This window comes from Antechinus flavipes, chromosome X (assembly GCF_016432865.1).
Source record: "Antechinus flavipes isolate AdamAnt ecotype Samford, QLD, Australia chromosome X, AdamAnt_v2, whole genome shotgun sequence".
NCBI classification, from domain to species: domain Eukaryota; kingdom Metazoa; phylum Chordata; class Mammalia; order Dasyuromorphia; family Dasyuridae; genus Antechinus; species Antechinus flavipes.
Window position 1 is genome coordinate 80405481 of NC_067404.1, and position 27108 is coordinate 80432588.

The window sequence follows — 27108 nt, forward strand, 5'->3', positions numbered from 1 at the left end:
GAACCGCACGTGGAGTGGGACGCGACGGATGTTGGGGCTTGTGTCCCCTCACTTTCCCCCACCCCCAAGCGCGGTCTGGAACCCTCGGCCCCAGCAGAGGAGGAGGGCGGGGGCGAGGGCGAGCGTGAGCGTGAGCACGGCCGGCACCATCGAGATGCTCGGTCCTCCGCGCATCCTAGAGCGGCGGCGGAAGCTCCCCCGCTAAGGGCCGGAGGCTGCTCGCTCCTCCGGCGCCATCGCGTCCTCTCCCGGGGCCCGGCTCGGGTGAGTGCCTGCGCCCGGGGGGGCTGCGGGGCATGGTGGGGCGCGCGGGGCTGGGTCTCGGGCGCGCGGATTGCTCGACCTCTAGGGCCGTTCTCCCTGGCCCGGCATCGCGGGGCGGCTTCCTCCGTGTCGGCCCCTCCCCTCCCCCCCGCGGGTGCTGATACGCAGGCGCAAGCGCAGGCGCAAGAGCACGATCCGGGAACTGCGGCCCTCCAGCTTCTGTCGGGAGCGCCCCACCTTTGGGGTGGGGGGCGCGGGGGGGCCCGAGTCGGGTCGACGAATTGAGAGAGGGACCTCGCATCCTCCTTTACACCCACACTGCTGGCTGCCGCTGCGCTCCGCCTCTCCACAGCATCTCCCATACCCCTGCCACCGTCTTCCCCTTTCCTCCCTCTCCCCCCAGTGCAGGCACTACAGGAAACGCGGGGGGTGAGGGTAGGGTGGGGGGCCCTCAAGTCCTTCCCCAGGCCAGGCCATCCTTCAGCCACCTAAGGATTTTTCCCAGAGTGCCATGCGACCACATCCCCCTCCAAGCTCCAGTGACACCATTGCTCCCAGGTTCTCGAACAAGAAGCCCTTCCTGCCCTTAGTCCTCCCTTTCCAGTTTTCGCATACCTTCCAGCCAAACTGACCACTTCCCGGCAGCCAGCTGCCCTGCCTATCATCCTTCCTGACCCCCACTTCAAGGCTCAGTCACGCCTCCCTTGAGGTCTTTTCTGATGGTTCTGCTCCCATCCCCAGCCCTGAACGACTGTGTACAGATTCTGTATTGCCCCATGTCCGGATCAAACAGAAATACCTCGCAGTTAGGAACTTTGGAGGCCTTCGAATTCTTTGACTGCTGCCGACCTATTAGCATGACACTTGACGAGTTCCTAGATGCCTGTTGATTGATTGGAGTCCCACCCTGATGCAGTTTACCGAGGAGGAAACACCAAAGTTTCATCGAAAACCAGGGCAGAACCAAGATTTGACCTCTGTTCCCCCATATCAGCTTAGGGTAGTGGGGAGAATATAGGATTCAGAATGCTAAGATCTGGGGATAAATTGGATAAGGCTCTTAATGTTATTCTTCAGCCATCAGTTTGTTTGTAAAATGTATGGCCCATTCAGCTTTAGATTAGATGACCTCAAGTCTTTTCTAGCTTTAAATCTGTGAATCTTAGAAGGAAATGTGAGCTTAGAGAATCGCAGGCCAGGCAAACACAGCCTGCTCACCTTAGAGAGGAAGAAAACTTGCACCCGAACCTCTGACTCCCAGACCCGGTGAGCGCTACGGTTGGCAAAAACGTCAGAGACAGACTAGCCCCAGTTCTCTTCATTTGAAAGAAGACAGGAGGCTGAGCCCTCAGACCTCAGGACCAGAGCTTGCAGGCAGTTCGGAGGGCTGAGTGGCAGAGGTTTTACACATAGGAAATCTAGACGAGGAAAAGGGTTCAGAGATCACAAAGTGAGGAAACCAGCTTACAGGTGGGAAGGAACTTCAGAATCCCACCTCATGGGCACAGCCAGAATCCTTAAGTTGAGCATCCTCATTTTACTAGTGAGGAAACTTGAGGCTTGAGAAGGGATTTGTTCAAAGTCACCTAGTGCTTTCATCCAAGCCTCTCATTTCACAGAGAAGGAAGTGAGTCAGTTTGCTCAGTCACCTAGGACGTGGACCCCATGGTGTTCACCTTAGAGCTGAAAACAGGCCCAGGGAGGGAAAGAACCTGCTCAAGATGACTCTGAGTGTTTGTCCATCTAGATCTTCATTTTACAACTGGAAAAACAGTTTACAAGTCAAGTCCAGCTTATTTATTTTTCCATTATCTTTAGGAACAAGAGTTATTAAAATGATATTTATGCCATTTTAACCTTACAGCTAAGTGGCAAAGTGAAAAGAGTGTCAGGTGTGACCTAAGTTCAAATCTAACTTCAGTCACTAGCTTGTGATCCTGGGAAAGTCACTTTACTTTGCCTCAGTTTCCTCATCTGTAAAATGAGCTAAAAAAAGGAAATGGCAAACCACCCAGTCCCTTTGCCAAGAAAACCCCAAGTGCAGTCACAGAGAGTCGGACATGACAGTGCCTGCTCCCCTTGATGTCCCTTCTGTTCTCCTTTGTCCACTGTCCCCTCTAATTGTGTCTTTTCTTTCAAGTCCTATTATTTCCCTAGGGATCACAAACATCCTGTAACTTAGTTGATAATCTCATGTGTTGCTGTGACCCAAAGAATTTGTCATCCAGCTTTCTGGTGATGAACCTTCCCAAACTTAGCTGGTGTAAATGGCGCTGTCTGGTTTCAAACTCGGTCCCCACCCTCACCCCCACACACATTCCCCCATTCCCACCCCCCAAAACCATAATAAATTTTACTCTCTGAGTTCCAGTCTCCCTTTCTGTCAAATGGACATTATACCTTTACCACCTAGCTCAGTGGGCTAGTACTAGGCGACAAAGAAAAGCATAAACAGTTCCACCATCTAACAGGGGACACAGCATGCAAACAGCTACGTACATACGAGATACAGATGGGCCAATGGGAGGTCGTCTGAGAGGGAAGGCCTACAAGTCCAGAGGGGCGACAGGGAAAGGCTTTCCACAGAAGACGGGGATTTAAAATGAGATGAATCAAAAACCGTTCAAAATGATAGTGCTCCAACATTGGGAGATATTACTTCCCACTAGGCCTCAACTGGCAAAGGGATTTTTCCCAAAGTATCACAGTGAATGAATGCCAGGGTCAGAAAAAAGGCCTCATGACTTCCTCCAGGCCAGGATTCTTTCCCTGTCAGCTCTGCTATGGCTGATCAGATCCCTTGAGAGAAAGCCACCCAAAGGGCCCCACTTTTTCCTTTTGCAGTGGACTTGTTCCTCGACCTTGTTTGTTGCAGGTTCCATTTGGGCCGGCTTGAGAGAGGGTGTGGGAGATGCAGGAATTTGGGAGAACTCCAAATCCCTACTCTTTCTGTAAAACAGATAAGTTCCCATCAGAAGCTTAGGACACTTAGGGGCAATGGTCTTAGTTCTAACCCCATCTTTGTCCTTAACTTACCGCATTTAACTTGTAATATTTAACTTACTGCATTAACTTTGTCCTTTGTCCTTAACTCATCACATGACCTTTGGGAAGGCTCTTTCCTTCATTTGCTCTCCATTTCCCCTTTCAGTTCAAGTGTTCTGTGATGGCAAAGATTCCAGTCGTTCTCTAGGACCTGAAGTGTTCTTTGCAACTATGTGCAGCTTTCCGATTGTTACAGAGGAGAGGCTACTGGCCTTGTGAGTCGGAGAGCTAGAAAACTCAGGTTCTGGTCCAGGTCCTACCGCCTGGTTGTTTGCCCTTAGTCTCCTTGCTGCCCCCTTCTGTCCACAGCTTCTTTGTCTATAAAGTGAAAGGTCTGGAGTAAATTGCTGAGCCCCTAATATATGTAGAAATCTTCATTTGCCAGCGGGGACACAGAGAAGAAAAAAAGTGTGGCCCCTGCCTGCAGAGGGCTTTCCTTCTGGCCAGAGCTACAATGGGCCCACCTAAGTATGATAGGAGACAGGATGTGGTGGGTGCAGAGGGCAGATGCAAACTGAGCCTGCAGAATTGAGGAAGGAGATGTTGCTTGTAGCTGCTCAAGGCGCGGAGATGATGTCCAAAATTCCTTTTAGGCTCGAGTCTTTGACTATTTCCTCACCAGTTACCATTTTGCTGTCCAAAAGCCTAGCGTGCCCAGGAAGGGACAATCATTACTGGTCTGTGCTGACATAGGTCTATCATCCCTGCTGCTGGTACATAGTTGGAGCTGCAGGAGAGCTACCCTTGATTGGATGGCCTCATTAAAGACTTCTCACTAAATCTGGTACCATTAGATGAGGGCTTGAGATGGTGGTGAGAGGAGCCAGGTTACCTAAGAAAGAGTCAGCTTAAATGCTCAGGATTGGAGCAGATTAAAGCTCCAATGCCAGGTGGCATCGGGGGGTGGGAGGGAGGCCTAAAAGTGACCACTATGCTTCAGGCCTGGGCATCGGGAAGCGCCAGTCTCAAAAGAAGTAATTAACACAGGAGAAAAGCACGTCACCCTCTGGGACCCATGGACTTCGGAACAGTTCACCCAAATGGAACACCCAACGGACTTTTGCTTAGTGATTTCACAGCAGCTAGTGCCTAGGAAGTGTTTTTGGCCAGTCCCCACTGTTGCAGACTTCCTGGATGGGGCTGCACAGGGTCCTTTCCCCTTCCTTAGGGCAGCTGTTCCTTAATAAGAGCACAGGAGAGGTGGAGATGGCAGCATTCATCCTACCACATACGCTGCAGGTGAGCAGGCCGTGAAAGTCGAACTCCTTCTGAGCTTCCGTTGTCACCTCTTAAGGCTGCTCCCTGTTCCACACTCAGAGGCCCCTCTTTAAAGTTGGTCATATGATAGATTTAACCTGTTGTTCTGTCGTTTCCATTGTGTCCAACTCTTCATAACCCATAAGGGCTTTCTCCTGGCAAAGATATAGGAATGTTTGCCATTTTCTTCTATTTTAAAAACATTATTTATTTTTAATAAACATTACTTTATGAGTCATGTTGGGAGAGAAAAATCAGAGCAAAAGGGAAAAACCATGGGAGAGATAAAAAAAAAAAAGACGTGAACATGTGTTGATTTACTACCATTTTCTTCTCCAGTTCATTTTACAGATGAGGAAACTGAGGCAAACAGAGTGAAGGGAATTAACCTGGGTGACACAGCTAGGAAGGAGCTTAAGCCAGATTTGAATCCCCCAAAATGAGCCTGACTGCAGGCCTAGCACTGTATCCACTGGGCCACCTAGCTGCCCGTAGACTCAACTGGTGTGTGATTATTATGATCACTATGAAGAATGATGATGATGATGAGAACTAAAACTTGAATTTAAAAAAAATTTTCAATTGTATTTTATTTTTCCCAATCCACATGAAGATAGTTTTCAACATTCATTTTTGTAAGAGTTTATGTTCCCAATTTTTCTCCCTCCCCAAGACAGTAAGCAGTCTGATAGTTAAACATGTGCAGTTGAATTTCTTTTGTACTCTCGACTTTATAGAGTACCTTCCTCCAGACTCTCAGAAGCAGATATAGCTCCAGTTTTCTGGAGCAAGAAATAAGCTAATTCAGATGACCTGCCTGGTCCCCTAGCCATGAAGGATTAGAAGAGGGATGAGTTTTCTGCCCTCAAAGGCAGTGATTTTTCTTCAAGGGAGTATTTTTAAGTTCATTCCCCCACTCTCTTCCTGTGATTTTGCATAGTTCTAATTTTACCCATCATGCTGGCTCTCCTATAATGGGATTAGCATTGGAACAAGGGAAACCTGTTGTTTTTAGGAATTGGTTTTATTCAACAATGGAAGCATTTATTTCCTGCTTTACCCGGAGTCTCCAAGTGCCTTTGAATGAGATGGTCTCCAATAAGGGTCAGAGAAAGAAGGGACCCGAAGGAGTAGTTGGTGATTTCCCTCTGAGGGATTGCTATTTGATAACTCAACATTAAGAACAGAGAGGTCAGCTTTCTGCCCAGGGAGAGTAACTAGAACCCAGAAATCCTTGTCAGACCTGATGTCTGCTACTTCCCCCTGCTGATTCACATGGCCACAAAAGCTGCTGCTGTAAGGAATATAGCAGACATTGCTAAAGATTATGAAATCTTGGGTAAGAAACTCAAGACTTTAGGGATGCAGGTGATTTTTTTTTTGCTAAGGCAATTGGGGTTAAGTGACTTGTCCAGGTCACACAGCCAGGAAGTATTAAGTATCTGAAGCCATATTTAAACTCAGGTCCTCCTGATGTCAGGACTGGTGCTCTATCCACTGTGCCAGCTAGCTGCCCCCTGGTAATTTTTTTTAAAAACCCACTACTGCCGAGTGAAGGTTATAAGGTCTTCAGACGAATGAGGCAAATTTTGGGAAGTGAAGAGTTGATTGAAAAGATAGTGTCTGTCCAAGGCAATCCCAATAGACTTGGGGCAGAAAATGCCATCTGCATCCCGAAAAAGAACTCAGGAGACTGAATGGACATCAACACATGTTATGTTCACTCCTCTTTTTCCCCTGGCTTTTTCTTTTGGTCTAACTTTTCTCTCCCAACATGATTCATTAAGTAATATGTATTAAAAGTTAAAAAAAAAAAAAAGATAGTTCTGAGAACAGAATTTACGTTTCTAAGCCCCATGTGTGATGGGCTTTTGGTTAATGCTCAGAAGGAGCTAGCAAGTATACTTGTTTCTCATCCTTCATTCTCGAAGGGGACCAAAGACATCAGGAGGGTGATGACTTGACTTGCCCTTGAGTTGAATTTAAGTGAAGGACAGCCTCGCTGTCTCTGCCAGTCGTGGAAGCCCAGTGGCAAGACATAAGTCAAAGGGACCAAGATGACAGAAAAGAGTTGGAGGTCCTTTTTGTAGTTATCTTGGGGGGAAGAAGACAAAAAGGAGGGATAGGAGGAACCAACATATATGATTGCTGAGCCATAGGCAAATAATCTCTGCACGATTTTGGAGAAAAAAGGCTTCCTTCTGAAAAAAATGAGCAATCTGCTCTTTTTCCAAAGGAAAGAAAATTGGGTCTTCAAACCCAATTATCATGATGTTGGTTCCTGGAAAAATCCTAAAACATTTGAAAGGGATTGTAAGTAATCATCTCAGAAAGGAACTGGCACATATAAAGAGCTAACGTGGTTTCAGGATTTTTTTTTCACTCTTACATGGACGTCTTTACTCCATAAAGTATAATCACAAGGCTAGAAACTTACTCCCCAACCCTAGAGAGGGAGACACAATCTTCTTCCCTCTGTACCACCTCTGTGTGTGGGGAAGGGAGGTTGGGTTCATAGATGAGCACAGTCTCAGTTCCAAATCCTAAAACCCCTTCAGGCTTCTCTGGGCTCCCCTGCAGCTACAACATCTCACCTGGAGTCCCGGCTCTTCCACTCCCGTGTCTGGGGTGGGGGTGCTGTGGTGGGGCTCATGACCTACATCTACAATTGAGAAGGACAAAGGAACCCAAACCAGATAGCCCAGGCCCATTTCTCAGAGTTGGGGTAAAATGGAGAGGGAAGGAAGATGTTGCCCCTCCTGGTTCAGTTCATGGCACCCTGTGGGTGCCTCCAGACCCAGAAGCAGAGGACCCCAGCAGCGTGTCTTCATCAAGAATGGATCATAGGAGCCCAGGCTCCATTGCTCCCAAGGTTACTGAACTCATAGACCAGGGAAGTTGGGTAGAGAGGTTTTCCATTGATTTTAGCAGAGCACATGGTAAAGTCACTCATGTCATTTCTATAGACAAAATGGAGAAATGGAGGCTGGCGTATAGTGCGGGCAGCTGCAGTGTTCACTTGGAGGAATTGCTGTAGTGAGAGCACCCCCAAAAGCACTATGGGGCTTTTTTTTTTTTAACATTTTTCTCTGGAACTTAAATTAAGCACAGTCTGCGTGTTTGTCAGATTTGTGTATGATGCAGAACTAGGAGAAATTACCGACATTAGAGATGAAAGAGACTTGATCCAAAGCGGATTTTGATGGGCTTAGGTTTGAGCTGACCAGGTTTGGGTTTTTTTTTTTTTGGTTTGAACATATGATAATCTTGGTATACAGAACTCTGGGTGGGAAAACATCCTTTTCCAGAGCAGGTTGGTGCCTTCTCTGCAGGGGAGTCTTAGAGCCTGAGGAGGAGGTGACTGCCTCCCACAAAGAGGAGGTATCCAGCCTGGCCTTGGACTGGCCATCTGGACTTGGAGGCCAGCCTTCTGTATACTTGGCCTCCCTGATGTGGGATTCTGTAGGGATCAGTAGCAATTCTTGCACAGCCTTCCAGCAGATCTCCTCATTATATACTAGTCTATGTGTCGGGGGACTCTGTATATGAGGGGGGACTTTGTATGTGTCTGTGTGACTCTATTGTGTGTCTGTGTGGTTCTGAGTCTGACTCTGTGTGTGACCTTGTGTGTGTGTGGGCTGCGTGTGTGTTTGGCTTTGGCTGTGGCTGTATATCAGATCATCTGAAAAACATCTGGGAGATTTAGTGAACTCCACCTGGGCGTCACTGCAGGGCTCCAGGGTCACCTCGAGGAGCACATGGTGCAGGACTGGACAGGAGAGAGGGTGAGTATCTCGATAAGCCGGGGAGCACCCAGAGCACCACGGTCAAGTTGACGAAGTGGCTCCGAATCCCAATTAAGAACCTGGGAGTTTGGCTCCAAGTGGAGAGTTGGGGGCAGGGAGACATAATTGTCCTCAGATATTTGCAGGGTTCTCTCAGGAAGGAGGGATTGACCTTGTCCTGGGCCTAGAGGGTAGAGAAGCAATGGGAGTGGGACTGGGGGGGGGAGATGCTTCAAAGCAAATGTCAGGACAAGTTTCCTAACAGTTAGAGCTCCCCAGAAATGAAGGCCCAGCCTCTGGAATCCAGAGTTTGCCCTTCTTGGAGATCTCCAGAAAAATCTTCCACCAGCACTTGTTGGAGATGGAAGTTTTGTTCCCATGTGGGCGTGAGTAGGACCGAGGGAGGGCCGAAAGTGCCCCCTGGGTTCAAGATTTCTCCGGTGCTGTAAGAATTATGGACGTGCAGTCTCACCCAAGCACGTATGTTAAGCACCTACTGCGTGTCGGGACTGGGGATATAAAGGCAGGAGACCAATCCCTTCCCTCACTAAGCTCACAGTCTAATGGGGGAGACAAGAAGCAAACAACTAAGTGCAACTAAGATAAAGACAGGATGAATGGGAGATAATCGTAGAGGAATTGGGGCTGCAGTGCACAGAGAGTTCAAATGCAGCCTCAGACACTTCTTAGCTGTGTGACCCCGGGCAAGTCACTTCATCCTGTCTGCCTCAGTCTCCTCATCTGTCAAGTGAACTGGAGAAGGAAATGGCCGACCAATCCTGTATCGCTGCCAGGAGAACCCCAAGCAGGCTCACAGAGAGTCAGATATGACTGAAAAGCAACCCCCCAACAACAGGGTTGGAGAGAAATCACTAACATTAAAGATTTCTTGCAGAAAAAAGCCAGAGAAGCAGCTGAGGATGAGGAGGGAGCACCTGGGCAGAGGGAAGAGATAGAAAAAGTGTAAAGTTAGAAAGTGAAGGGTCTTGTTCGAGGCACTGAGTCCTAGAGACATGTGGGAGAGTGGAAAGGTGGGAGGGGGCAGAGCATTTTTTCCCTTCAAAAGCCAATCAGAAGACTTGATACTTGATTCTGCAGATACTAGGGAGCCATTGAAGTTTATTGAGCGTGGGGGGAGGTGACATAGACCTGCACTTTGGAAAGATCACTAGTAGCTGAATGGAAGCTGGACAGGAGTGGGATAGACCTGAGGCAGGTACCCCCCCCCCAGTAGCTATTAGCATAAAATGCTGAGGTCCTTAACCAGGGTGCTGAGGGAGGACAGAGTCAGAGAGGAGAAGGAGGGGGTACACCAGAGATGATGCAGAGGGGAGGGCAACAGCTCGGGCCTGGAGGGGAGAGGCTTAGTGAGGATACCAGGATACCTTCTGGGTTTGGAACCTAAGGGGTGGGGGGTGACCTCCACTAAAAAAAATTAGGGAGATTAGGAAGAGGGAAGGCCTTGGGGGAAAGCATGAGTTTGGTTTTGAACACATTGATCCAGAAAGTTCTGAAACAGAAACAAAGCAGCTGACCAGAATAGTTTGAGAGGAAGGGTGCAGTGGGAGGGGAGGGGGTGCGCGGGAAGGGCTTCCTGTAGCAGCTTCTGCTTGAGCTGCATCTCAAGGGGAGAGAGCGGTCCTGGGAGGTGGAGGGAAGGAGGGAGTGCATTCTGAGCACGGGGACGGCCAGGGTAAAGGCACGGAGATGGGAGATGCGGGGCCTTGTGTGAGGGACGGAGAAGGCCAGCTTGGCTGGATCTCAGAGCGCAGGAGGGCGAGGAAGTACTTGCCAAGGAGGCCGGAAGGAGAGCTTGGGGTCAGGTTGTGCAGGTTTTTGTCATCCCAGAGGCAGCGGGAGCCCCGGGGAGGTGACTGAGGGAGGGTATCACACAGTCAGCACAGCTCTTCAGGAACATCACTCTGGCAGCAGCCAGGTATAGGATGGACCAGAATAAGGAGAGGCTGGGACAGGGCACCCACTTAGGAGGCTGCCACCAGAGTGAAAGGCAGGGAGGGCCTGAATTAGGCCGGGGGCTGGGGAAGTGGACAAAAGGGCTCAGATGCGGGAGACCTTGGATGTTTCTTCTGGCCGAGACCCCTTCTTCTCCAAGTTGGTAGAAGGTCCCTAGAGAGGCCGGGGCCCAAGATCCCTACGTTCACTCGATTGCCCGGCATTCATTGAGTGCCTACTGTGTGCCAGGCTCTGTTGTGGCTGCCGGCGATCTGAAGGCCAATTAAAACGATCCCTGCCTTAGAGGGGTGTACTCTGTAGCAGGGGAGACGACGTGGGTAGCACAGCATCCATGCAAGGTGCGGGGAGGCAGGATGGGAGCCCTAAAGAGAGAAGAAAGTAAGGACTGAGCTAAACCCTGAAAGAAGCCATGAGAGCTGAGAGGCCGAAGTGAGGAGGAAGGGCACGTCGGGCATGGGGGACAGCCAGTGCAGAGGCACAGCAAGGGGAAATGGAGGAACAGCCAAGAGGCCAGATTTGGACCTTAGCCAGACAGAACAAAGGAGTGGTGGGAAAGCATGTGGGTCAGTGTCCCCAGGAATGCTGGGAGCAGTCAGTCTCACCCTATCTGGACAATTCTGCACTCCAGAGCACGTAGCCTCATGGGCTCAAGAACCATTGAGAACCATGCTTCTAGCCCAAGATCCAGTGCCAGAGGGATCCCACTTCATCACACTCTCTGCACAGATAGGATCCCACTCTTACCACAGACTTTCTCCCTTTTCCTACAGGAAGCCAGAGCTGTGTCCACACTATGATGCTGCCCTGGGGGACGTTCGTGACGGGACACGGAGTCAGCCCTCCGAAAAACTAAATGCTGTTCTGGTTATGCTCTTCTGTCCACCGCCATAGTAGTGAAATTCCTAGGTTCCCAATGGCACCCGACGCCCCATTTTGGTGTGAGAAGACACGTTTGGGAGAGTGAGAACAAGGGAGTCCTGAGAGGTGAGTAAGAAAAGAAGCCCCTGAAGGTAGAGAAGGTGGGGAGAGCTCCGATGTCTGCAGGGGAGAAGGAATGAATGAACAGGAGCACTTCTTAAGCACTTCATGGGTCCCAGGTACGAGCTGAAGGCTGAGAGGGCAAGTCCAAGCCCTGCCTTCCCAGAGCTTCCTTTCCGAAAGGAGACAATGCCTTTGGGAAGAAAAGGTGCAAAGTCGGGGCTCTGCCTGCGGTGACACGGTCTGGGGAAGGCTGGGAAGCTGTGTAACAGCTTGTTTTGGGGAAAGAGCGTGTAAATGGTCACCAAACAGAGCCCAGAGCTCCATGAGCAGGAAGAAGAAGAGGAAAAGAAAGAGGGCCTGGTGAAGAGGGTATGGTTTGGCCCAAGTCCTCTAGTGGCCTACTTCATTCTGTGGGGGACAAGGTGAAAGATCCCCATCAGAAGTGGTGCTTTAGTCAACAGGCATCAGTTGGTTAACCGCAACTGTGCCAGAAACAGTGATCACCACAGGCAGGGGAAGTGAAGAACTAAGGGCCTTGGGATCCCGTGGCAAAGGGTAGCTCCCAAGGCCTTTCCCCCTTCCCCAAGAAAGATCTGTCCCCCTTGCAGGTGCCCAGAACTCCCCATTTGTGAAGACTAGGGATGCAGGGATAGAAATGAGCATCCAGCATATGAGGACTGGGGGTGGGGGGAAGGGAGGTCACAAGTTCAGTTTTGAACATTTGCTATCTCCAGGACATCCTCTTTGAGGTATCTGGTAGGCAGTTGGAGGTGAGAGACTGGAGGACAGCAGAGAGAGCAGGCATGGAGAAGTAGATGGAAGCCACTGACCCCTCCTCCTTTCCAATCACTCTGGTGCTGCCCATAGCCACCATCCCTTCTCTTCTCTGTGTCTGGGCAGAGGTTGTTTATTCCTTCCATCCAAGGCCATTTTTTATTGCCCCAGTTCTTAGTGCTCTCCCCCACAACCCCTCTGTGCTCACTCATTTGGGCTGATCTCAGAGCCGGAAGGGACCTCAGGGGTTAGTACAATCAGCTGCACCATCCTTGACTCTCATTTAGCCTTCCCTTTGATACCTCCAGTGGTGGAGATCTGCTCCTTGCCTCTAGCTTTTTGCCTGGAGTCATTCAGCAGACATCTTCTGTGTAACAACCCTTCAGAAGCATGGAGGCTGCTCTCAGGCCTCCTGGCTCCCCTTTAGACTAAACATCCTGAGATGCTTCCTCCCAGTGCTCATGAGATAAGGATTCTGGCTCCATTTCCATCCTAGATACCACAATATTATAGGTGGCAAACTGAAGGAGATCTTGGAAAAGTCATTAGTCCAGCCTTCTCATCTGATAGGGGAGGAAACAGAGGCCTACAGGGCCTTTTCATTGTAGCCATCCGCCTCCCGTGTTGGTCTAAGATGTGGTGCCTTAGAGGCAGCTGTTTTGTTGTGGCTAGCTGTGCTGGGCAACTTAGTCTTTTACAGGACTAGGAGCTCCATGAGGACAGGGTCTGCGTCTCTTCTAAGCTTTGCCTCTTTCCTTGCACAGAGTAGGTGCTTAATAAGTGTTTCTTGAATGAATGAATCAATAATCAGAATAAATCCCTTTTAGTTTAGTCCCCAGAAAGGCAGTGAGGCCCTCCCAAATCTTGCCTGCCCAAATCTTGTTTCTCTGTAACAGCAACAGCTAAAGTCAATATAGCACCTACTGTGTGCCAGGCACTATGCTAACAATGATCTCATTTGTTCCTCACAACAGCTCTGGGAAGGAAGGGCTCTTATTGTTTTTACAGGTAAGGAAACTGAGGCAAACAGGGTGAAGTGGCTTGCTCAAGGTCACATAGCTAGCAATGTCTGGGGCCACATTTGAACCCAGATTTTGATTCAGGCCCAGTTCTGCATCAGCGTCAGAGATCTTTCACTTTCTCATTCCTTCTATTTCTTGGCAGTTTTTGCAAAGGGCTGTGGGGATCAGAGGAGAGGGCCATTCTCTTCAGTTGAGACGATGAGAAAGGGCTTCATGGGCTGGGAGGACCAAGAGGGGAATTCACACTAGAAAGATCCAGATGGGATCCAGATCTTCTCACTTCGAGGGACCTGGCTCCTTGATTCTCCTAACCAAATGGAGGTGATTTTTTCTTTTACATTTCAGGTGACGGCACTGAGACAGATGACCAGGAGTTTGTGGCAAAGCGCAAGATGTGTGCAGGATTTGACGCCCAAACAACTATGTGGGCGGGTCTTCCGAGAGCCATTCCCCAGGCCCCTGACTTGGGAGAAGCCTCTACATATGAGGGCAGCCCGAAAGAAGGCCCAGCAGGCACAAACATAGAAGACAGAGGGGGTGGTCAGAAAGCCTGGGAGGGCGCCAGCGATCCGGGATTAAAAACCGAGCCGATGTTTCAGAGAGAGACCTTCGAAGAGAAAGCCCATCCTTGTGATCAGCGTGGTCCAAGTCCCAAACAGAATTCAGAACTTCGGAAAAACCCGAGACCCCCGAGCGTGAAGAAATCCTATGAATGTCCGGAGTGTGGGAAGCCCTTCAAAGGGAGATCCAGCCTTATTGACCATCTGAGAATTCACAGTGGAGAGAAACCCTACGTATGCCTCGAATGCGGGAAAGCCTTCATGCAAAACTCAAGCTTCGTTAACCATCGGAGAATCCACACTGGAGAGAGGCCCTATCAGTGTAGCGAGTGTGGCAAGGCCTTCCGGCAGAGATCCAGTTTTATCAACCATAAGAGAATTCACAGCGGAGAGAAACCCTACGAGTGTAACGAATGCGGGAAGACCTTCAGGGGAAGCTCAGACCTTATTAAGCATCGGAGAATTCATAGCGGGGAGAAGCCCTACGAATGCAGCGAGTGCGGCAAGGCCTTCCGTGGGAGCTCAGCCCTTCTGGAACATCAGCGGATCCACAGAGGGGAAAAGCCCTACAAGTGTCACGAATGTGGCAAAGATTTCAGGTGGAGTTCATACCTTATTCAGCATCAGAGAATTCACAGTGGCGAGAAACCCTATAAGTGCTTCGAATGTGGGAAAGACTTCAGGGGGCGATCTCACCTGATTCGCCACCAGAGAATTCACACGGGAGAAAAGCCCTATGGATGCAATGAATGCGAGAAAGCCTTCAGGGCTAGTTCCGATCTAATTCAACATCAGAGAATCCACAGTGGGGAGAAACCTTATGAGTGCCATGAATGTGGAAAAGCCTTCAGATTGATTTCAACCTTTATCAACCATCAGAGAATACATAGTGGAGAAAAGCCCTACGAGTGTATCAAATGTGGGAAGGCTTTCAGAAGGAACGCGTATCTTATTCGGCATCAGAGAATCCATACAGAAGGAAAACCTTACGGTTGTCACGAATGTGGACGAGCTTTCAGAGGGAGCTCAGCCCTGATCGAACACGAAAGGATTCACAGGGGAGAGAAACCCCACGAGTGTCCCGATTGTGGCAAGGCCTTCAGAGCCAGCTCGGTCCTTATTGACCATCAGCGAATCCACAGCGGGGAGAAACCCTACGAATGTCATGAATGCGGCAAGGCCTTTAGGTGGAGTTCAGATCTCATTCAACATCAGAGAATCCACAGTGGGGAGAAACCCTATAAGTGTAACGAATGTGAGAAAGCCTTCAGGAGGAGCTCTGACCTCATTAAGCATCAGAGAATTCATAGTGGAGAAAAGCCTTTTGAATGTAATGCCTGCGGAAAAGCTTTTAGTGGGAGTTCCAATCTTATTAGACATCAAAGAATTCATATTCGAGAATAATCCCATCAATTTAATGAATAGTGCTTCGGATTTCAGTGCCATAGGGAACTCCCAGATGAGTCAGTTCCCTTCTCTGCAATTTACTTAATTCTACAGAGTTGCCTAAATCACTAAAAAAGAGATGAATTGATTTACCTGAGGTCACAGCTAGGATGGTGGCGAAGGACTTAAATCCAGGTCTGCCAATTCTCTCTATAACTATCTGTTATGAGTTATTCAATCAGATATGTGGCTTTTTCACATTTGGCAGCGGGAAGTCACATTGAAATCCTGCCTTCCTAGCTCTGTGGCCCTGGGCAAGGCATCTCACGCCTGTCAGCCTCAGTTTCCCCATCTGCAAAATGAGGGGGTTAGATACAATGGCCTCCAAACCTAGATGTATTAGAGGCCATTCATTAATCAAACATTTGCTAAGCACCTAACATATATGGAACAGTTTTGGGCATGAAAAATTCTCAGTTAGGATGTGATACTTACACGTTAATAGGGAGATATGGTATATAACACAGAGAACTGTTACCCGTAATGACCGTTTGGAAAGGGTTAGCCACCGAGAATCGAGAGCGTGTGTTTATGTGTGTGTGTGACTAGCAGCTCGTTAAACCTACTAAGGTAGGGGAGGGTCACGTATCCGTCAGAGGTGGACAAGGAAAATGGCACCAGGAATGCTTGGGCTGTTGAAGTTGCAGTAGGTAGGAGGGGGATGAAGCGAGCATGGCCTCCCATTGTGATGAGCTGGCCTCTGAGCCTTGAGAGAGCTCAAAATGCTCTTTGGGTGCTAGACCAATGTCTTTGTAACCTTCCTGTACGTCTCTTAACTGTATAAGAAAAGAGCACTTAATAAAATGTTGAGTTTCCCCATTCCCGCTGTTGCCTGGTCCCGTAAACTCCGTCACGATTCCTTGGACTCTTTTCCCAAGTCGGCTGTGTTCAGGGACTTGGTGAACAATCTGACTCTGAAGTCTTTTCTCTGTCTGACAAGGGTACGGGATGGGTGGATCGGGTCCCCCCAACATCTCTCTCTCTCTGCAGAGTACTGACCTTGGTGACATTTCAAGATTTATGCGCAGGAAGCCGGTGGCCACATAAACAGCTGGATTTAGAGTGATCTCATCACAGTCGTGTATTAGCTGTGTGATCTTCGGTAAGACATCACTCTGAGCCTTAATTTCCCCCTCTGTAAACTGGGGGTGATACCTATTTCATAAGTTGCTATAAGGCACTAGTGAAGTAACCTGTCAATATTTTGCAGGCTTTAGACTAAGGCCCAGAGGGTGTGGATGTGCAACGAGCTCTTTTCGTGACATTTCTGGCCGTTCCTGGGTTGTTCCTTGGCAGCGGTAGGGTACCAATCAACAAGGATTTGTGAAACACCTACTGTGGGGGAATAGGTGCGGGAGGGAAGCGAGGGATCAGGAGGGTTTGGCCCTTTGGGGAGCTGGGGCCTCTGCCTGCCTCCCTCTGGTGGGCCTTCCAGTTTCCTAATCTGAACAAAGAGATCTTGATCTTAGGCACAGCTGCTCCTGAGGGACTGCCAGCTTACTGGAAATATCCCGCTGCGCTCTCAGGATGCTTCTGATACTGCGAAGGCCTGGTGGGCGGGGCCCCATGTGGCTCTTAAGGGTGATGGACTGCTCGCCCTGCTTACAGCTTGGGAACCATGAAAATGGGGTCCTAGATGGAGAGCAGGGAGGGATTGTGGAGCCCATGTAGTTCTGCGCCATTCCCATCCCCCCAGCTCCCTTTTTTGAACTGAGAAAACTGAGGAAGAGGATGGAGTGGGCAGAGCCTTGAGGCAGGCTGATCCTCCAGGAACTACTGCAATGGTCCAGGCATGAGGGGATGAGAGTCAGTCCCACTATAAGTCTAGGGCAGGGAGATTGGAACCCAGGCCTCTGTACTTTTGGTCCACACTCCTTTGCCTGGTCCCCTCTCATGGATTGTGCCATCAGTAGCAATACTTTGGAGTGTCAAAGCTAGTTTTCCCCCTTGATTTTACAGAAGAAGAACTGAGGCTGAAGACAAAAAGGGCTGTTGTTATGTCTGACTCCATGACCCAGATGCTTGGAAGGGTTTAGTTGAATTAATTTAATTCCTTGGAGTTAGTTGATAGCACAGTGGATGGAATACTTAATCCATCATCAGAAAAGCCTGAGTTCTAAACCACCCTTGCACACTTACTAGCTTGGTGACTCTATATGAGTCACTTAATCTGTTTGCCTCAGTTTTCTCATTTGCAAAATGGGAATTATAAAAGCATCTAATGGGGAGCGGGGAGACAGCTAGATGGTAAAGTAGATAAAGCATTGGTCCTGGAATCAGAAGACTTTGAGTTCAAATATAGCCTCAAACACTAATTGTGTGATCCTAGGCAAGTCACATCACCCCATTACCTCCAAAGAACAATAGCACCTATGCCTAGAGTAATTTTGTGTGTGGATCAAATGAAATAATTAGGTAGCCTGAAGTCTAAAAGCCATAAATTCTTTTCATGACATGGCTGGCTGGGGAGCAAGGGGAAACCCTGACAAATATGGCGCACCCTAGTTCTACATTCATAGGGCTCCTCTCCCCTGTGTACTCTGCCACACAGCAAGAGCTGATCCCTCACTGAAAGATCTGCCGCATCCATTGTGTCTCAAAGGCTTCTGGCCATCAGTATTTACTTCAGATTCCCAATTCTGGCTGAGGCTGTCATCATCTGAGTCACACTGCCCCCCCCCCAACTTCTTTCCATCTCTTTGCCATTGGGTCTCCCATATGTCACTCAAAGCTGTCCTCATGTTCAGATTTCTCAGGCAGGTTGGCAGATAATTACTCTGGGAATCTGTGCCCACGGCCTTACCTAGAATCCAAGTCCCAAAAGTTTTTATATTTGTTTTTATTCTTACTTTCATTTGAATTTGAAAAATAAAAAGTGTCCCATTCAATTTAATAAGCATTTATTAAATTCCTACTATGTGTTGGGCAAGGGAACCTTTCCTACCCTTAAGGAGCTTACATTCTACTCCATATGGACCCAATGCCAGGGAAAAGCTAAATTACCGGCACCAAAAAGAAAGGGATCGGGGATCAGGTGGATCATATCAACAAATCCTTAGCATCTACTGTGTGCTAGGCACTAAGCATGGATACCAAGATGACAAAGCTGGTCCACTCCCTCAAGGAGTTTACAGCACAAAATGGTAATACAAATGTTTACAAATACATCCCATACAAGGGAGAATGATCATGATGTAGGCAAAGATGAGATGCAGAGGGAGCCAGGAAGAGCTGAGGAGCCTAAGTTCAACTGAGGAAAGGGAGCACTCAGAAGATGCTTTTTAAGAGACTCAGTTTGAAAGGGAAAAAAAATTTCAATAAGCAGAGATAACAGGATAAACTGGGGCTTGTTCAGAAGATGTGAGCCCATGGCCTCTGGACCAAGCCATGTAAGGATCAGTTGAAGGAATGGGAAGGCTTAGTTTGCTCGCTTAGTCCTGTGGGAGACACACGAGCAGGCTTGGAGAAGCCCTAGTAGGCAAAAACAGGAGCGGTGGTGGGAAATTACCAAGGAGATTCAGGCTAGAGATCTCCAAAAACTTCCCAGTATGAAATGGCTTATCTCAGGAGCAGGAATCCAGCCCCTCACTCAAGCAGAGACTAAATCCAAGGTCACTTTCCACTCTAATTCTATGGTCGCACAGCGAAGAAGTGTCGAAGTCAGGATTCTGACCTCCCAGCTCTCCCCGCTCCAGTTGTCCTCTGCTGCTAATCTAGGAGATCAGCTAAGGGCACAAATGATGAGGTTGGGGAAGATTGTTCTGTGCTGGGCCTCAGGCAGCTGGATTGACTCAGGGCCAGTGAGAAGACCCAGCCAATATCCTCTTCCAACAAAAGCTTCCCCTCCAATCAGAGGCAGTTGCTTCCCTCTGAATTTTATATATATTTATATTCCCGCACTCCCAGAAGCAGGGGCCTCTCTTGGCTCCTGGACTCTCAATTTCCTGCAGATCTTGGATCCTCAGCATATTCTCTTACTCCAGCTGGGAGGCCAAGTCCAATTTGGGCAAATGAAGAAAGTGTCATTTTTATTCACTCACTCAAAAAAAATGAACATTTTTGATGCAGGACCACACAAAGAGACAGGCACAGATTGAAATGGACTTTTTAAAAAAACTTTATTTTTCTTGAGGGTTTTTTGGAGGGGGAGATCTATGTTTTCTTTCACAGCATGACTTTTATGGAAATGTTTTATACGGTTTCACATGTGCCTTCTTAGCGGGGTAGGGGGACCGGGAGAAAGGGAGAGGACTCCCAATGTTGGAACTCAAAGTTTTAAAAACAATATAAAAATTGTTCTACATGTTACCGGGAAAAATAAACATTAAATCAATAGAGACATAGTCGATAAACTCAGTATCTATCCTCAGGAGTCTCCAGGGGGAGGAGTGATACAAATGAGATTTTTTTTTGGGGGGTGCAGAGCTGGTACTTTACTGATAGAGGAAACTGCCAATGAGGAGAACCCCTTTATCAGTGGAAATTCGCAAAGGCTCTGAAACTTAGATTGGAGGTTGCCTGGGGTGATTTTACATCAACTAAGTTATGTGATTACCAAGGGTCATATAATCAGTAAGGGAATAAGAAGGCAGGTTTCCTAGCCATACCAAGGGTCATATAATCGGTAAGGGAATAAGAAGGCAGGTTTCCTAGCCATACCAAGGGTCATATAATCGGTAAGGGAATAAGAAGGCAGGTTTCCTAGTCATAAGGTCAGCTTCCTATAACCCCCTGCCTTTAAAAAGGAATAGAGATCTTATCAACCACCTTGGACTGGGCTACACTGTGGTCAACGATGAACAAGGTGAGGGCTATGTACCCAGAAGTCTTGTGCTCATGGCTGGGGGAAAGTCGAGGACTGCAGAGCTCCATGTCCCTAAACACCAGAATCTCATCTATAAAATGGGGGGATAATATTCTCCCTATTGTGCTCGGACAGTTCTGTTTAATTCAACAAACACTGAGTAAGCAAAGCCAGAGGCTTTGGGGAAAGTGACAAGTAACATCTAGAATTCATGAAGCTTGAAGTTTGGGGGCAGGTGGGGCTAAGACACACACACAAACAGGTAACTGTGAGCCACAGCTTCTCTGAGGGAAGGATGTCAAAGATCATGATGAGGCCCATATGGTGTGTGAGAAATCATGGTAAGTCTCAACCACGTCCTTGGAGCCTTTTCTGTGGCTTTAAGGAATCTCTCTGAATGTCCGCCATGTCCTTTTGTATAACCTTGTACCGAGAACATAAGAACGTGCTTGCAATTATCTGATGAGATATACTGGGAGGACAGGAAGAGCCAGTCACTTTTTCTTGTGCTTGATTTAAGATCTTCCTTTGAGCCTTGGCTTGTGTTTCACCCTGGAAACCTGGCCAGTTCCCTGAGTGGAACCAGCTGGCTTAAGGGAATAAATAAACTATTCCCCTTGGTGGAAGCCCCCATATCTGAGGAGCTTTTCTGTCCAATGGGTCGTATATCAAATAATAAACTGGGCGTAGTGCCTTCTTTGTTCTCAGTGTCTAAAAACCCAGTACAGGGAGGGGACCGTTGGAACCTCATCCAAGGAAGGGATGGCTTTGCCTGGAATTTCTCCCTCTTTGGGGTACACTCTGATTGGCTAGCCAGCGTGATTTGGGGCTCCCCCAGCCTGAAGAGTCAGTAGTTGATGTTTTCCAAATTGGTGATGATATCTCTGTTTGTCTGACTGTCTGACTTTGTTATTACTGTGATACTGGCGCCCATTAAGTTGTATATTATTTTTTCCACTCCGAGACTTTTTACCCTTATTTCTTGTTTCCATCAGCAATAAACTTCAATCCCCCTTTTTAGTTTGTACCTGTTGAATGTGAAATCCAAACCTAGATTAGCTTTATATGGGGGAGACCCTACATATCTGCTTAACCCCATTTCCCCGAGCTCCAGAAATGACTTGACGTCTTGTCACTCTGAGGACTTCGGGATCAGCTCCACTGGAACTTGAACTGGACCCTCTACACAATACCACCCAGCTCTGCCTTGAGACACATGCGTGGGGTGGGGCGAGTCCAAGGATGCTAGATTTGAGTTTATGGAAATAAACAAACCAATTCGAGTTTCACAAGATTGAGTGGGACTTTCAAGATCATTACAAGGGAAAAAGGCAATTAGCAAATTGGCACTATTTGGAACTCTTCCAGCAGGATCCATGAGATCTCTCTAGGTCCCCAACCATCAGAATACACTAAAGTATAATGTCGGCCTTGTGGCCAAGCCCTTGCAAGGCTGGCCAGACCCCCTGTCCTCTCAGAGCCTTTGTCTAGGAAGACCTTCAAGCTTCCCTTTAACATCCCACAAAAGACTTTTGAGAGCTGGAAGGACCCTCCAAGCCCCGACAGACCCACTCGGTTCATTTTACAGTTACAGAGAGGAAGGTCCCACGAACAATAACCAAGCATCAGGAGTGAGATTTGAATCCAGGTCCTATAACTCCAGAGCCAGTAATCTTTCTCTAAGAGGGTTGGATTTGGATTGGGGAACTTGGGTTCAAATGACACCTGCTTCAGACACTTAAAACCTCTGTGATTTTGGGCAAGTCACTTGGTTGTGGGCCTCAAGGATCACATATAGGAGATTGGAGAGCGGAATTAGATGGGGCCAAATTATATGAGCCTGTTGAGATGTCACAGGAAGGATACACTGACAGGAGACTTCATGGAGAAGGCCTTTATGGTGGATAGGCAAGTGCAACTTGGGAACTCCTAACCTCTGGGAACTGTGAAGTTATTGCAAAGAACCCTTGAATCCAGTTTGGTCAGGTCTGAAGTCAGCTTCGCACACTCACTGGCTGTGTGACACTAAGTCACTTCACCTGCTCTGCCTCGGTATCCTCATCTGTAAAATGAGGATTATAACACCTACCTTACAGGGTTGTCATGAGGAACAAAAGAGATAATTGTAAAACACTTAGAACTAGGCCTGGCACATAATGAGGGGTTATACAAACGTTAGGGTTTTTTTTTTTTTTAAATATCTGCACCAAGCAATTCCAGTTTAATAACTTACCTTTCTTTAGGCAATTGTTGAGGTTGGGAAGGGACCTTTTGGTCGAGGGTCACAGACCGATGTCGCTAGGAGTCTCAAAAGAATTTGCAGGATTGAACCCATTCCGAGTCAAGGGGCAAAGTTTTTTGTAACTAATGCCAACTGGAGTGGGCTGAAGTCCAAGACAATGTAGCACAGCAACAGAAGCAAAGAGCCACATTTAGCTAGCTCTTCATGTTAAAGAGTTGCTTATTTTATGAGTAGGACCAAGGAGAGGTCTCTGCACTTTGGTTATCACTGACAAGACAGTAAAGTTGTTGACAGCTTGTGGTTCTTAGATTGGGTGTGGGAGTTCCCTGAGGCAACCTCCAAAGCCAGAAGATTTAGAATCACTGACTTATTGTAAGAACAGAAGCCCCCTAAGTTCAGGGGACCCCAAAATCATTGCTGTCTCCCCTAAAAGTTATATTACATCTAAAATGCTGAACTTGGGAGTCAGAAAACCAAGCTCAAGGTCTGCCTCAGACACGAGCTATGACTCTTGGATAGCCATAGTAAAGGCAATTGACTGTCCCAGGATTATATAGCAAGTAATTGGAAGTAACAATAGCACTCATCTCCCAAGGTTGTTGGGATAACAGGTAAAGTGTTTTGCAAATCTTGAAGTGCTATAAAAATGTCCGCTTGTATTTATTATCAGCACAGAAATCCCACTTTAAAGGTGAGGAAACCGAGGCCTCAGGAGCTTAAGTGATTTGCCCAAAGGCTGCTTTTTTTGGCATTTAAAAAGATGTCCACAAGGAAGGGAATCACTGGTGGTGTAACGGGCTGCCTGACATTCATTCGTTCATTTCTGTGACCGTGAATCTGGCTGGGCTCCTTTGCCCCTCTGCAGAAAGTGATCCCCAAGGCTCCCCTGGACACTTGGCTAGTCTTCAATCTCCCTGACGCCCCTCGGGCACTGTTATCTCTGAAACGGGGCCCGGACTCTAGGGTCCTTTCCAGCTTTGACCTTCTTTGGCTCTGCGTGTCCCAGATTCTACCACTCTAACTGGTTCATTTTACAGACGCCTAAACTGAGGCCCACAGAGGGACGAAACTACTGCCGTGAGGGAGGGAGGAGTTCGAGGAGAGCCAGAAGTCAGCCCACCGGGACGCTGGGAAGAGTGGGGCGGGAGGGGCAAGCAGGGCGGCTCCGAGGTGCAGGTCCTCACCGGCCCGCTCGGGCTCCAGACGCAGGCCCGGCCGGACCTGCAAAAGGATCGGACCGCCCGGGACACGCCTCGTACAGGCGGGCGCGCGCTCCCAGAGAGAACAGGAACGCGATGCCACGTACTTCCGGCCGGAAAGAGAGGTGCACTTCCGGCGGGGCCTTTCTAGGCTTGCGGGGAGAAGCGCGTCTCGCTGGTAGGCGCTCGCGCGGCCGTGCATGGATGGGGCCGTCACGGCTGCTCAGAGGCAGCTTCCCTGTGGGAAGGCATCGACTGGGGTTCGAGAGCCGCTTCCGACTCCGGTATTAGGCCGAGAGTGGCCACGCTGCACTCTTCCCTCCCGTCAGGAAAAGGGCCGGGCTGAGGAGGCGGGACTTCCGGTGCCTCGGCCGACTGCGGAGCGGTATTAGCTCCATTCGAGCTTCCGTTTCCTTCAAGCCTGCCTCCCCGCAAAGATACCGGAAGCTGCCGCCTCCCTCCACCCCCATCCTCCGCCCTCTTGGTTTTCCGTTATTTGCAAGTGTGGCCCAAAGGACAAACCTTTAACGTCCCATCGCGAGCCGGTGTTGTAGTCCCATTAACTTCACTTGGCCCAATAATTAAACCCCAGCTCCTTGGGAGAGAGCTTATGTCCCCTTTCCTCTGAACCCTTCCTTTGGGGGGGGGGGGTGCCTCTCTACTTCCTCAGGGCATAAATGCTTTCTCAAAACTCTGGGGCACATCCTGTGTCAGGGGGATCAGGGACCACAGCACAGACCTTTCACCAGGGAGTAGCTGACACTGGCTATGGGGCCCAAAGTCCTCAAATGGGTAGGGGACGCCTAATTCCTCTCTATCCAAACTTGGCCAGCATTTCAAATAGTTAATCATGACAGAGTCAGGCAGGTGAGATTTAGAGTTGGAATTGCCCTGATCAAACAGTTTATCCGAGCCACTTCCGGGGCTAATAAGGCCTAATGTGACGCCCGAACCCAGGGCCAGGATTAGGATGCAGACTTGATTTTCCACTGGGGTGCTTCAGGGTTCTAGGCCAGTCACTGTGCTGAGCACTGTCCATGCGAGATCTCATTGGACTCTGACTCTAAATCTAGCAGACACTCTGCCTCAATCTATTTAATTCAATAACTGGTTTACAGTTACTACAAATTAGACAAAAAAGGATAAAGAGACAAGGGAGGGAGTCTTGTTTTGAAGGTACTTATATATTAACGAAGGGTGGAGACAATATGTAAACTATAAATGCAAGACGATTTGAGAATCTACTCAGGAAATGCTTTTCATGGATAGCAACCTAGCTGAAACAAATAGTGCTAATAATAATAATAGCTAATATTTTCCATAGCACCTTTGTCTCCAGATCCTATGCTGTTTTACAATTATTAAATTTGATTCTCACTACAACCTTGGGAGGTAGGTGATATTATTTTACACAAAAGGAAAACAGGGGCTAAGTGACTTGTCTAAAGTCATACAGCTAGTATGTGTCTGAAAACAGTTTTGAACTTAGGTGTTTCTGACTTAAGTTCTTAGCACTCTATCCACAGTGCTACTCTAAGGGCCCAAGGGTCTAAGAGGTAGAAATGAGGAGGAAATGCATTCCAGGCACAAGGGAGAGTCTGGAAAAACACATGGAGGTGGGAACTTGAACTCTGAATTCATGGAACAATTGGTCAGTTGGCCTGCAAACATTTATTTAGCAACTGCTGTTTGCCAGACATACTAAGCTTCAGGGATAAAAAGGGAGGCAAAAAACCGGCCCTGCCTTCAAAGAGCTCACAATTTAATGGGAGACACAACAAGCAAAGAATCAAATACAAGATAAGTAAGAAATAATGGAGAATAAAGGCACCAGAGATAAGAAGAGCTGTAAGAAAAGCTTCCTTACAGAAAATGGGAGTTTAGCTAGGACTTTAAGAAAGCCAGGGAAGGCAAGAGACAGTAGGGACACTGTTCCATTCATGGGTGACAGCCAGAGAGGATGCCTGGAGCCAAGAGATGGAGCATTTTATTTATGGAACAGCCAGAAAGCCAGTGTCACTGGATCAAACAAAGCATATTCTATTTGCTCTTGGAGGAAATAGGGAGCGAGTGAACTTTATTGAGTAGGGGAGTAATATAGTCAGACCTGAACTTTAGGAAGGTCACTTTGGTAGCTGAATGGAGAATGAATTGGAATGGGGAGAGTAGAAGCAGGTAGTCCAGATGTTGAAGTTGAGAAGGGACCTCAAAAGTTTGGGGTCACAGACCAGTGTCTTGAGGTGTCTCAAAAGTATTTGTAGGCTTGAACCCATTTCCAAATCAAGGGCTCAAAGTTTATTGTAATTGTAAGGCCAACTGAAGTGGGCCAAAGTCCAGAAGATTTAGCAAAGAGACACATTTATCTAGTTCTTCATGTTATAGATATGTAGATATGCTAATTTTGTGGCCTCGGGGCAGAACCAAGGAGTGGGCTCAAGAATATAGTTATCACTGACCAAGAGACAGTAATGTTGGTAGGACTATTTTAAGGCCAGAAGAATTGAAATCACTGACAGATTATTAGAATAATAGTTTCAGGATCACTAATATATCTTCCCTAAAGTCTAAGGGAAGAAATATTATATTCCTAGGCCAGAAGACTTTTATAATCATTGACAGAACAATAGCATTCTTAGATCAGAGGGCCTCAGGATCACAGATTCTAAAGTCGGAAGATTTAAAATCACTGAGAGATTGTTAGAACAGAAGTCCCCTAAGGTCAGGGGACCTTAGCTTAATATAGCTTAATCACAGGTATGAGATAAGGAAAGCCTGTACCTCGATAGAAGCAGTGTCAGAAAAGAGAAGGGGAGATTCTCAGGCCTTGGTCATAGCTTGGCTATGGAGGAGTGACAGTGAGGAGTTCACTCGGAGGGTGACTGCCTGAGAGGAGGATGATGGGGAGATAAGGGTTGGGGGCAAGAGAATGAGTTTGGACCAGCTGGCTCAAGTGTGGAGTACCTGAAGGGGAATGATGTTCGGTCAGCCTGGATACTGAGGAGCCTGAAATGCCAAATTGAAGATTCTGTAATTTTTAAATAAAGACTTTATTTTAAAAATTTGTCTTAATCCCTTTTGGTGTTACATTTATAGTCTTCCTCCCTTTTGAATCTTCCTTTGTAGTCATAAAAAGAATAAAGCAAAATCAGCCAACAGCTTTTTTTTAATTATAGCTTTTTATTGACAAAACATATGTATGGGTAATTTTTCAACATTGACCCTTGCAAAAACTTCTGTTCCAACTTTTTCCCTCCTTCCTTCCACCTCCTCCCCTAGATGGCAGGTAGTCCCATACATGTTAAATATGTTAAAGTATATGTTAAATACAGTATATGTATACATAGTTATACAGTTATCTTGCTGCATAAGAAAAATTGGATTTAGAAAGAAGGTAAAAATAACCTGAGAAGAAAAACAAAAATCCAAGCAAACAACAACAGAAAGAGTATAAATGCTATGTTGTGCTCCACACTCATTTCCCAGTGTTCTTTCACTGGGTGTAGCTGGTTCTGTTCATTATTGATCAATTCAGCCAACAGTTTTGACAGTGTTCTGAACCCATGGGCCTCCTCCCTTCCTACAGATAAATAGACCTGCTAATCATCTGACTAGACTCATGGGAGCTGAGCTTTGTCCCATTTCCCTGATGGGGCCTGGAGAGGCCTGGAAAGAGGAAGTGACTTTGAATCAGAACTTGACAGAAATAGAAGGGAAATATATGGAAATTTGGGGAGGGGACATTCTATTGGAATAGA

General features: G+C 47.8%; 1 protein-coding gene and 1 long non-coding RNA gene across 2 annotated transcripts; both read left to right on the forward strand.

The window, feature by feature from the left end:
- The first annotated feature begins 26 nt into the window (after positions 1-26).
- On the forward strand, positions 27-15927 carry LOC127542478 (zinc finger protein 501-like). The gene is made up of 3 exons (XM_051968119.1): positions 27-264; positions 11096-11309; positions 13448-15927. Exon 3 carries the CDS (start codon positions 13495-13497, stop codon positions 15064-15066), a length of 1572 nt encoding a protein of 523 aa, XP_051824079.1. The 5' UTR covers positions 27-264; positions 11096-11309; positions 13448-13494; the 3' UTR covers positions 15067-15927.
- Positions 15928-18112: 2185 nt separating this feature from the next.
- Positions 18113-20929, forward strand: LOC127542485 (uncharacterized). Its single transcript, XR_007948685.1, has 2 exons — positions 18113-19700; positions 19753-20929. It is a non-coding gene; the product is annotated as an uncharacterized LOC127542485 (long non-coding RNA).
- Positions 20930-27108: the final 6179 nt, after the last annotated feature.

Bases quoted from the DNA above. Each gene is read 5' to 3' on its own strand.
- LOC127542478 (XM_051968119.1), top strand. From the start codon at position 13,495: ATGTGTGCAGGATTTGACGCCCAAACAACTATGTGGGCGGGTCTTCCG.